The sequence below is a fragment of the Pseudophryne corroboree genome, chromosome 5 (assembly GCF_028390025.1).
Source record: "Pseudophryne corroboree isolate aPseCor3 chromosome 5, aPseCor3.hap2, whole genome shotgun sequence".
Taxonomy (NCBI): Eukaryota; Metazoa; Chordata; class Amphibia; order Anura; family Myobatrachidae; genus Pseudophryne; species Pseudophryne corroboree.
Window position 1 is genome coordinate 498,802,663 of NC_086448.1, and position 12,502 is coordinate 498,815,164.

General features: G+C 45.5%; 1 protein-coding gene across 5 annotated transcripts in view; it reads left to right on the forward strand.

Annotated features, from left to right (window-relative positions):
* The window catches only part of ZCCHC2 (zinc finger CCHC-type containing 2), a 119,495-nt gene that overhangs the window by 44,183 nt on the left and 62,810 nt on the right, over window positions 1–12,502 (forward strand). For all 5 annotated transcript variants that reach the window (XM_063922996.1, XM_063922994.1, XM_063922995.1 and 2 more), the window contains exons 2-3: window positions 2,728–2,830; window positions 4,472–4,548. In XM_063922996.1, the coding sequence (XP_063779066.1) occupies window positions 2,728–2,830; window positions 4,472–4,548 (180 nt within the window). The remainder of the gene's footprint in view (window positions 1–2,727; window positions 2,831–4,471; window positions 4,549–12,502) is intronic.

Genomic DNA, 12,502 nt, shown 5'->3' on the forward strand with positions numbered 1-12,502 from the left:
GAAAATGTATGTTTCCAGGACGGCTGGAGTCAGAAAATCTGACTCGCTGTTTATCCTGTATGCACCCAACAAGCTGGGTGCTCCTGCTTCTAAGCAGACGATTGCTCGTTGGATTTGTAGTACAATTCAGCTTGCACATTCTGTGGCAGGACTGCCACAGCCAAAATCTGTTAAAGCCCATTCCACAAGGAAAGTGGGCTCATCTTGGGCGGCTGCCCGAGGGGTCTCGGCTTTACAACTTTGCCGAGCAGCTACTTGGTCAGGGGCAAACACGTTTGCAAAATTTTACAAATTCGATACCCTGGCTGAGGAGGACCTGGAGTTCTCTCATTCGGTGCTGCAGAGTCATCCGCACTCTCCCGCCCGTTTGGGAGCTTTGGTATAATACCCATGGTCCTTACGGAAGTCCCAGCATCCACTAGGACGTCAGAGAAAATAAGAATTTACTTACCGATAATTCTATTTCTCATAGTCCGTAGTGGATGCTGGGCGCCCATCCCAAGTGCGGATTGTCTGCAATACTTGTATATAGTTATTGTTACAAAAAAATCGGGTTGTTTATTGTTGTGAGCCATCTTTTCAGAGGCTCCTACGTTTATCATACTGTTAACTGGGTTCAGATCACAGGTTGTACGGTGCGATTGGTGTGGCTGGTATGAGTCTTACCCGGGATTCAAAATCCTTCCTTATTATGTACGCTCGTCCGGGCACAGTATCCTAACTGAGGCTTGGAGGAGGGTCATAGGGGGAGGAGCCAGTGCACACCAGCTAGTCTAAAGCTTTTACTTTTGTGCCCAGTCTCCTGCGGAGCCGCTATTCCCCATGGTCCTTACGGAAGTCCCAGCATCCACTACGGACTATGAGAAATAGAATTATCGGTAAGTAAATTCTTATTATTATTATTATTATTATTATTATTATTATTATTTTTTTTTTTAAATGGAATGGTAAAAATCAGAAAAAAAATTGCGTGGGGTCCCCCCTCCTAAGCATAACCAGCCTCGGGCTCTTCGAGCCGGTCCTGGTTCTAAAAATCTGGGGCCCCTGGCCCTTAGGCGGCTGGGGGGGGGGACCCCTTGATTGAAGGGGTCCCCACTCCCCCAGGGTACCCCGGCCAGGGGTGACTAGTTGGATATTTAATGCCACGGCCGCAGGGCGCTGTATAAAAGTGACCCCCGACTGTGGCATTATCTGTCCAGCTAGTGGAGCCCGATGCTGGTGTAAAAAATACGGGGGACCCCTACTCTTTTTGTCCCCCGTATTTTTTGCACCAGCACCAGGCGCAGAGCCCGGTGCTGGTTTTAAAAATACGGGGGATCCCCTGTCAGTTTTCCCCCCGGATTTTTAGAACCAGGACCGGCTCGAAGAGCCCGAGGCTGGTTATGCTTTGGAGGGGGGACCCCACGCAATTTTTTTTCGTGTTTTTTACCGGTTTTCCCCGTTTTTTAAAAATCGGATCAAAATCCGTCAAATCGGCCGTTTTTCGACAGCAGGACTGTCGAATCCGTTTTTTATTGAATATGTTGAATTTCTGGCACCCACTTGCCGGAATTCGACGGTCGAATTAAAAAACGGACAAAAAATTGCCGCGATTCGCCGGTAATTGCATATACCCCTATAACATGTACCAAAGCACTAGCACATACAACCGGTACTAAAGGCTCTTGAAAGGAAAACTATCAGCTGTGTGTAAGTGGGGCAGAGATGTGAATAACTGATAAATAATCTCTGTAAAGCATGGTGAAATATTTAGCTGTTGTATAAATAAGTGTAGAGAAACAATAAATTGTGTGCTCTTTAAGGAGGTATTCAATTGTTTTTGGGCACCCGCAGCTCCCGTCTAAAGTGACCGAAGCTATTCATTTGTGTGCACTGCTGGGCGTGGGTTCCGTGGGCACTCATTATGTCTCCTCACACCCTCCTGAGGGGTATTAGGACTCCAGGTCGACAACAAAAATGTCAACACACCTTAGGTCGACGCCAATAGGTCGACACACCTTGGGTCGACACACCTTGGGTCGACACACCTTGGGTCGACACACCTTGGGTCGACACACCTTGGGTCGACACACCTTGGGTCGACACACCTTGGGTCGACACACCTTGGGTCGACACACCTTGGGTCGACACGGAAAAAGGTCGACACGAGTTTTTCACAATTTTTTTCTTTTTTGGAACTTTTTCATACTTAACGATCCACGTGGACTACGGTTGGAACGGTAATCTGTGCTGAGCGAAGCGAGGCACCGTGCCCGAAGCATGGCGAGCGAGCACTGTGCACTAATTGGGGTTCCCCGTCACTCTACGGAGAAAGCAACACCAAAAAACCCATGTCGACCTTTTTCCGTGTCAACCTATTGTCATCGACCTAAGGTGTGTCTACCTTTTTTGTTGTCAACCTGGAGTCCCAGACCCCTCCTGAGGTGGCGAGCAAAAATCCAAACAAAATAGGGCATTTGGGAATTCAAAGTGCTGTGTTGGAAAAGCGCCTAATACTTTGCACAGGTTTAGTCGCTTACTCATCTAATCCAGTTGCAATTGGGCGTGTTACTTGTGCCTATCTGCAGAACTAATGAATATCTCCCATTGTTTACACATTTATTCTCCACCTTCCATTTTACACTTCATTTCTTTCAGGTTACCTACTTTGAGTATATGCAATATAATATACGAGGTGCTAAATGTCTGCTACAGTTTCTAATATAATGTTTACACTTCTATTTCTAGGAGAATATACGTGAATATTTGCCAAGAGGCGATAAACACATGGATGGCAGTAGAGGTGCTCACAATGGCGTCAGTGCAACAACTCATAATCTTCAACAAGAAGGTAGGTCTGTCACCAGAATGTCTGTGAGTATCAGGAATATAGTGTTCACTCTAGGGTAAACAGTGGGCAAGGCGCAGTAGGTTAAAGGTCAGATCTACTCATGCCCTCTGCTTGCACGCATCCAATAAGGGGGTGCAGCCACCCTTGTAATATGCCCCCTACTCGTCACTCTTGGTGGAGTGTCCATCACTTAAGGAGATGCTGGACTGCCCACAAGCTCTCCCTACACTGTGAATAGAAGCCACGCGGACAGCATCTATTCACAGGCGGTGATACTGCGGCCTATGGGTGGGGATGGCAACAGGCATACTGCTTCAGCGGGGTGCATTTTGTCATTTTCAAATCAGACAGGGCACGGTGCCCTGCTGAAACAGTCTAGTGGGAACACACACTAGGAATATAAGAGCTACATTGTCATTTCAGTCTTACTAGAAAATACAGTTTCATTAGCATGTTCCATCTATTGCATTGTGACTTACCAAGGTTGACCTTTACTTAATGCAATTGCGTTTAAGTAAAATGTTAGGGGTTTCTTTTGGAGGGGGTGGGGGGGTTCATTTAAATTAAATTGTTTAAGGAGAGAATAACTTTGCAAAATTCTGCAAGTTCCATACCAGTAATAGGACACCGAATACCCAGTAAATGGCATTTTAATAGAAATTATGAAGAATTCCTGTGTATAGCTTAGTTTTCTTCTTGATATCACTCTAGCATCATTTATAGGTAGGGTTCCCATAATATCCCTGTATCCGGGACACACATGAAGTACACAGGTTCTGTGGTTTGCTAATTCAAGCCTTCATTTCACCCGATTTTAATCCGCTTAAAGAACCTGTGTAAATCCTCAGCGTTCTCTGATGAAAGGGATATTATGGCAACCCTATATATAGGCAACATGTGTTACATGTCAGTACAATGTACAGTAATGTGAGTAAGACTCTTCCTAAGGTCCGCGCACACTAGGCGATTTTGTAGGCGATATCTCTAATTTTTACCCTCCTGAGCGATATCGTTTACAATATCGCTCTGTGTGCATGCTGCTGACAACAGGCGATGCGCGCTCTCGTTGGTCGTTAACAACCCTTTTTGTCTGTACATGTAGCATCTTCTGATATCGTCAGATGCTGCATGTTTGGGCCATCTGCGGAATGACGTCACTGTGCGATATCGCACAGTGGAAGTGATAAACCAGTGATAAGTGCAAGGTGAAACGCACCAGCCAATCGGCTCCAATATGTAAATTAACAGTTAGGAGCTGATTGGCTGGTGCGTTTATCACCTTTCATTTATCTCTGGTTTATCACTTCCTTATGCCTTCTACAGGTTAATACATCTGCCCCACTGTGTATGCACGCTATCGACGGCCCAGGAGGGGAAGCACTAGGCCATATCGCTCCTGGAGCGAATCGCCTAATCGATTATCACTTTCCGAACGGTTCTGAAGAACATGTGGTACAGTATGTCTATAAGAAAAGATGTAGAAATTTCCAAATACAAGCACAAAAGTCCATTTATTTTGTCACATTACCCTTGTGGTGGCAGGTTGATAATGCCATTGCACCAGTTTTGGTATTACTACATATTGCGGATATAGAATGCAGATATTCTATCTAAATATTTTGTTGATCTTTATTATTTCAGCTGTACATATTGAGAGCATAAATATTAAACATGTTCAAAGAAGAAGAGCAGACAAGAATTCAGACTACACTTTTGAGGTGAGTACTGGTGTCATGCATCCTAAATTAGCTTTATCCTAAATGTATGTGTGTGTATATATCTATATCGCTCAACGTCTGCTGTAACATACAAGATAAACATACAAGTTTCAATTACCTTTTAAAAAAAACAAAAACAAACCCCCACTAGATAGATATACACTGCTCAAAAAAATAAAGGGAACACTAAAATAACACATCCTAGATCTGAATGAATGAAATATTCTAATTAAATACTTTGTTCTTTACATCGTTGACTGTGCTGACAACAAAATCACACATAAATTATCAATGGAAATCAAATTTATTAACCCATGGAGGTCTGGATTTAGAGTCACCCTCAAAATCAAAGTGGAAACACACACTACAGGCTGATCCAACTTTGATGTAATGTCCTTAAAACAAGTCAAAATGAGGCTCAGTAGTGTGTGTGGCCTTCACGTTCCTGTATGACCTCCCTACAACCCACACAAGTGGCTTAGGTAGTGCAGCTCATCCAGGATGGCACATCAATGCGAGCTGTGGCAAGAAGGTTTGCTGTGTCTGTCAGCGTAGTGTCCAGAGCATGGAGGCGCTACCAGGAGACAGGCCAGTACATCAGGAGACGTGGAGGAGGCCGTAGGAGGGCAACAACCCAGCAGCAGGACTGCTACCTCCGCCTTTGTGCAAGGAGGAACAGGAGGAGCACTGCCAGAGCCCTGCAAAATGACCTCCAGCAAGTCACAAATGTGCATGTGTCTACTCAAACGATCAGAAACAGACTCCATGAGGGTGGTATGAGGGCCCGACGTCCACAGGTGGGGGTTGTGCTTACAGCCCAACACCGTGCAGGACGTTTGGCATTTGCCAGAGAACACCAAGATTGGCAAATTCGCCACTGGTGCCCTGTGCTCTTCACAGATGAAAGCAGGTTCTCACTGAGCACATGTGACAGACGTGACAGAGTCTGGAGACGCCAAGGAGAACGGTCTGCTGCCTGCAACATCCTCCAGCATGACCGGTTTGGCAGTGGGTCAGTAATGGTGTGGGGTGGCATTTCTTTGGGGGGCCGCACAGCCCTCCATGTGCTCGCCAGAGGTAGCCTGACTGCCATTAGGTACCGAGATGAGATCCTCAGACCCCTTGTGAGACCATATGCTGGTGCGGTTGGCCCTGGGTTCCTCCTAATGCAAGACAATGCTAGACCTCATGTGGCTGGAGTGTGTCAGCAGTTCCTGCAAGACGAAGGCATTGATGCTATGGACTGGCTCGCCCGTTCCCCAGACCTGAATCCAATTGAGCACATCTGGGACATCATGTCTCGCTCCATCCACCAATGCCACGTTGCACCACAGACTGTCCAGGAGTTGGCGGATGCTTTAGTCCAGGTCTGGGAGGAGAACCCTCAGGAGACCATCCGCCACCTCATCAGGAGCATGCCCAAGCATTGTAGGGAGGTCAGACAAGCACGTGGAGGCCACACACACTACTGAGCCTCATTTTGACTTGTTTTAAGGACATTACATCAAAGTTGGATCAGCCTGTAGTGTGTGTTTCCACTTTAATTTTGAGTGTGACTCCAAATCCAGACCTCCATGGGTTAATAAATTTGATTTCCATTGATAATGTGTGTGATTTTGTTGTCCGCACATTCAACTATGTAAAGAACAAAGTATTTAATAAGAATATTTCATTCATTCAGATCTAGGATGTGTTATTTTAGTGTTCCCTTTATTTTTTTGAGCAGTGTATATATATATATAATACACCAAGGGGTTTAGCAATACGATCTGAACACTACATGGTATTGGAAATATTCAGAGTTCTTAGTTACTTATATTTGCAAACGTATGATTAAGCCACCAGGCCACGTCACAGCTTCTCTGATACTGGTGGTCTCTATCACTTCATGATAACTACCCACTGTGGGCCATATAATTATCTACTGTAAGGCCACATAATAGTAGCACATACAAAAATATATCTAAATTGTGAGCCAACCTACCTGTAGTTACCCCTAGGTCCTCCAAATGGCATTACAAGAACCAGCATGCTCTCCAAATGCTGGTTCCATCCGTGCCTCTCAGAACTGCAATATAAAATAGAAGTTGCTCAATCAATTTAGTAATACCCCTTATTTCTCCGGCAGGGTCCACAGGTTATCCACAGGATAACAATGGGATATGATGAAGCGACAGTGGATTTGGTCAAAGCTTTTCGGCCTCACAGCATGCAACGGGCCTTTCCATATATCCCCGCCTCCTGGCTCAGGCAATCAGTTTTTTGTTTGGTGCGGCAGGAGCCGAACCATGGTCAGAGGGCTGCTGGTTTTTAGCAGCCCTAAGCTTTCTTATTTTATTTTTATAGTCTTACTATTTTTTTCTTGAGTGATCTTTCTAAAAAGCGTCTTATACGTACCTTAGAGTCACTCCAACAACTCTCCGCCGGGTCGTGACAACGCTTACCCACGAGTACAGTGCTGTTTCGGCGGCGTCTGTGTCGGATATACTAGCAGGTCCAGCAGACGATTACAAGGCTGTGGCCGGAGCACTGGGAGAAGGTAAGGCATCAGTTCCGCTTAGAAGGGGAATACAGACACAGCTGCACTTTTTTGGGAGGATACTACCAAACAGTCACTGATGCGGCTGCCACCTCGGGTGCACCAGCGCTAGGCCTTAGGGATCAGAGGCTCCAGGAATAGTATGAGGCTGCGATACCTAGGGTTGATGTCAGCAGTGGGGAGTCAGATGCTCTCCTGGTCGCCCCTCCCCCTGGTTCATGACCAGTTTCCTCCGAGTCTCCCACTATGAACTGTTTTACCGCTTCCGTCTCAGACACTATACACGAGGGGGACCCAGTCGCAGCATAGACGGCTGTGTGACTGGTGCGTCTGTGTTCACTATAGGTTCATGGAGCGGCAGTGTACACTAGTAGCGTCTGGATCCACTCAGCGTTCGCAAAAGTATTGATCGGTCCTGGAAGCGGGGTGAGTCTCCCTGTATCCCACTCTACTGAGTACGGGTTATACAGCACTAAGTCTCTATCTACCTTTTGAGTACGAATAGTTAGATAAGTGCCTATTGCATATGAAGCTGTATACTTTTACTGAATACGGTAGATCTGTTTAAACATGATTCAGTAATATGTTCTCCTACATACTTGAAATGTAGTTGATGATGTACTCTTATTGCTTATTATTCTAATGTATAACATGTGACTGACTGCTAGTGTGATTGCTGACTTTACTATAATTCTGTCAGGTTTTTTTTCTCTATGCCGATCCTCAAAACTGGTGCTTGTGTAGGGTCGAATTGTATGTCACTTTAAAAAGCTTAAAGGGATAACAGTCACAAATTGTGTAGTACGCTGTGGAAGTGTTGATTATTTATCATGTCTAAGAGCTTCAAAGGTGAAGATACAGCAACACCAACACTTATATCCTGTTTGTCTTGTAAAGCTGTGTTGTGTTAAACTCTCAGGATCTGGTTCAGGATGGTTTGTGTGTAAATTGTTTTAGCTTTCACCAGGGTCTCTTGAAAAATACAAGGCAGATTCAGGTTTCAGGTTGATTCACCTTGGGCTATGTTTGCACAGACATTATCCAGTATAGCTGAATGGACAATTCCTCCAATTCCTGTACCAGGGATAGGTTACATGATTAACCCTTACATGCAGCTTCTGACCTGGGGTTTATCACTTCCAGCAGCCGCCCCTCAAAAGAAACAGGCTGATAAGCCAGTAATAACTAAGTAAATCTTCATTCTCACAAGCTACACATGTTTCAGATGAGGATTCATCAGAGGATGAAAGCTCAATAAATTCTACTTCGGCATACAAAGAGGAGGAGGAAGGTCTCAGCTCAGTGGATATAGCGGAGTTAATTAAAGCAATGAAAGCCATTCTATCCTTAGAGGATTCAGCAGAGCCTGTGTTAAAAACCAAGGCACCTGTGTTTAAACGTCCCAAAACAGTTAAGCCTGAGTTTCTGGGGTCAGATCAGCTGACGGAGATCATGAAAGAGGCTTGGGCTACGCCCAATAAGAAGTTTAGAATTCCTAAGAAATGGAATTCCAATTATCCTCTCTCAGCTGGGGATTGTTTAAAAAGGGAGGTGGCTCTTAAAGTAGATACGCATGTCATACGTTTAGTGCAAAAATCTACATTACCTTTGCCTTCAACATCATTAAATGATGTCACGGATAGGAGAGTGGATGGTTTTTTAAAAAACATTTTTTCCCTGTCTGGGTCAGTCATAAGGCCAGCCATGGCTTCAGCTTGGATGGCAAACGCAGTGGCTACCTGGACTGATGCATTGGAGGGGGATTTTTCAATAGCATCTAGAGAGCAAAAATCCCATATAGCACATATAAAACAGGCCGCGATGTTCTTGGAAGAAGCAGCATTGGATATGGGTACTATTGTCTCCAGTGCAGCCGCTTCAACAATAGCTGCTCGTAGAGCAGTTTGGCTACGTACGAGGAAAGCTGATTCAGAGTCTAAGAAGGTTTTGGAATCTTTGCCTTTTTTCTGGAGATATTCTTTTTGGTAAAGAATTGACAGATATGCAGGAAGCGGTATCTCTAGGTTATGCTTTTGCCTTCAAGAAGCACCCTCCTCGAAGGTTTTTTTTTGTACCAGCCTGTCTCGGGTAGAGACTAAGGCCAGGGCTTTGCAAGAGACAGTTAAGAAATTGCTTCAGTCAGGAGTAGTCATTCCAGTTCCTCCTGCACAACGAGCACAGGGTTTTGACTCCAACCTGTTTTTATTTCAGAAACCAAATGGGTCACTCCGGCCCATTCTCAATCTCAAAGTGCTGAACAAGTACATTTGGGTACCTCGATTTCATATGGAGACTTTACGTTACATAATTTTGGCACTGGAGCCAGGGGATTATATGGTATCCCTGGATGCTTACCTACATGTTCCTATAGCACTGTCCCATCAGTGCTATCTGAGGTTCGCTATCCTCCAACAGCATTTTTAGTTCCAGGCCCTACCGTTTGGGTTAGCCACAGCCCCCAGAGTATTTACCAAGATTATGGTGGTAATTGCAGCTCCTCTACGCCAGCAGGGGATAAGAATTTTTCCATACCTCGACGATCTTTTAATCTTGACACAGTCGCAGGAATTGCTCCTGTATCATCTGTAACAGACAATAACGTGTCTGCAAAGGCACTGGTGTCTCCTAAATTGGGCAAAATTGTCTCTGGTTCCATCACAGCGGATGACTCACTTGGGGGTTGTACTGGATTCAAGTCTTCATAGAGTAATTTGACCTCTGAACAAGATATCAAAGGTTCCAAGGTTCAATCAAGAATTCAGGAGGTGCTACACAGTCAAAAGGTATCCATTCACTCTGCAATGCGTGTGATGGGATTGATGGTGTCACCAGTCGACATGGTGGAGTATGCACAGTTCCACTCGAGGCCTCTGCAGCATCTGATTCTTGCCAAATGGAATGGATTGCATCAGATGATAAAAACGCAGACTATGGTTCTTACTAGGAAAGTAAGAAGGTCATTAGCCTGGTGGCTGCAGATATCGCATCTGGACAAGGGGAGAACCTTTTGGATATCAGATTGGGAAATTCTGACAACGGCTGCCAGTCTCCAGGGCTTGGGAGCATTGTCAGGAAGGTTGTGTTTCCAGTAGAAATGGACCTAGGAAGAAGGTTGCCTGCCAGTAAATATATTGGAACTTCGGGCCATATACATGGCACTGATTAAGGCAAAGGACATTCTTTGGGGAAAACCAATTCAGATCCACTCGGACAATGCAACGGTAGTAGCGTACCTCAACCATCAGGGAGGAACTTGCAGCCGAAAAGTGATGAAGGAGGTAAGTCGCATACTAAAGTGGGCAGAACTTCATCATCCAGCCTTGTCCTCAGTGTTCGTTCTGGGACTCCTAAACTGGGAAGCGGATTTTCTCAGTCGACACGCCATTCAGGCAAGCGGATGGGCTCTACACCCGGAGGTCTTTCAGACTCTAGTAGACAAGTGGGGGTTGCCAGAGAGAGATCTCATGGCGTCCCGTCAGAACAACAAAGTTCTCGCATACGGGTCAAGAACAAAGGATCCCAGAGCGATCTTTGTGTGGATGCCTTGTCGGTGAGGTGGGACTTTCATCTGGCTTATGTGTTTCCTCCAATCACCCTATTACCCAGGGTGGTGAGAAAGATAAAGCAAGGAAAAGGTGCTGTGATGAGATAAAGCAAGGAAAAGGTGCTGTGATACTAATAGCTGCGGCTTGGCCAGAAGACATTGGTACACGGATCTGCAGAGAATGTCGATGGAAGCTCCACTCCTGCTCCCTCAACGTCCAGATCTACTGTTGCAGGATCCTTGTTATCACAGACATCTGGATCGACTATCTTTGAAGGCGTGGCTCTTGAAATCTCTATCCTGAAGTCAAGAGGATTCTCACAACCGGTAATTCAGACAATGCTCAGAGCAAGGAAACCTTTCTCAGATCGCATTTATCACCGAATATGGCAAACCTACATTCATTGGTGCAGTGAATGGAAAATGGACCCCAAGTCTTTCAGAGTCTCCAGGGTGTTAGCATTCCTTCAGGCAGAAATGGATAAAGGTTTGAGCGTGGCTTCCTTGAGAGTGCAAGTGTCAGCATTGACTGTATGGTTCCCCAAAAAATTTGCCAACTTACAGGATGTGCATATTTTTTCCAGGGAATGCTGCGCATTCAACCTCCTTTGTTCCTCCTACAGTGCCTTGGGACTTAAATTTAGTCCTAAAGGCCCTTCAAGTTGCCCCATTTGAACCACTTAATAAAGTGGATCCTAAATGGTTGACAGCTAAAGTTCTCTTTCTACTGGCCATGGCGTCAGCTAGAAGTGTGTCAAATTTAGGGGCATTGCCATGTCGTTCCCCTTTTTACCCAGATAAAACAGTTCTCAGAACTACTGTAGATCTGGGTATCTTCCCAAGGTGGTGTCTGAATTCCACCTTAATGAAGAAATTGTAGTCTCGGCTTTCCAGGTACCGGCCTTTCTGCGGGAGATGCATCGCTGGACGTGGTCTGTGCCTTAAGGATCTACGTGGATCGTACCAGTGCTATTAGAAAGACAGATTCTCTCTTCATTCTCTACGGATTTCACAAGAGAGGATGGCCTGCTGATAAGCAGACACTAGCAAGGTGGCTTCGGATGACTATTTCAGAAGCATATTCTCAAGCTGATCTCCCTGTTTTGGCTAATGTCTCTGCTCGGTCTACTCGTAAGGTAGGTCCATCTTGGGCAGCACAACGTGGTGCTTCAGCAGAAAAGATATGTAAGGCAGCCACATGGTCTTCCATTAACACATTTATTAGACATTATGCCATGGATACCTTTGCCTCTCATGACGCTGAATTCGGGCGAAGGATTCTCCTGTCCGATCAGGAGAGTCCCCACCACTAAATTGCTTTGATAAATCCCATTGTTATCCTGTGGATAACCTGTGGACCCTGCCGGAGAAATATAGGTTATGGTAAGAACTTACCGATGATAACGGTATTCCTCCTAAGTCCACAGGTTCCACAGGGATCCCACCCTAATGCACCTGATTTGAGGATCCTTTTACTCACTAACCTCTTCCTTCTTGTACGGAAGGGTGTGTTTGTGTATTCTTCTCGCCTGATGAGAGCTCTCTATGATGCTCTCCTGCCTTGAGCTTTGGGAATACAACTGATTTGCCTGAGCCAGGAGGATATATGGACGGGCCCATTGCATGCTGAGATGCCGAAAAGCTTTGAACGATTGGTGCAAATCCGCTGTCGCTTCATCATATCCAGAGGCGGATTGGCCATAGGGCTTACAGGGAAGATCCCTGGTGGGCCGACGCACCCGCGGGGCCTGTTTAGTTTAAGGACATGCGGTCCTATTTATAGACATAATGAATAAGATGCAAAATAATTTGCATATATGAAAATGTCTTCGCCACTTAGCCTGTGATTGCAGATGATCTAGTGTATGCTC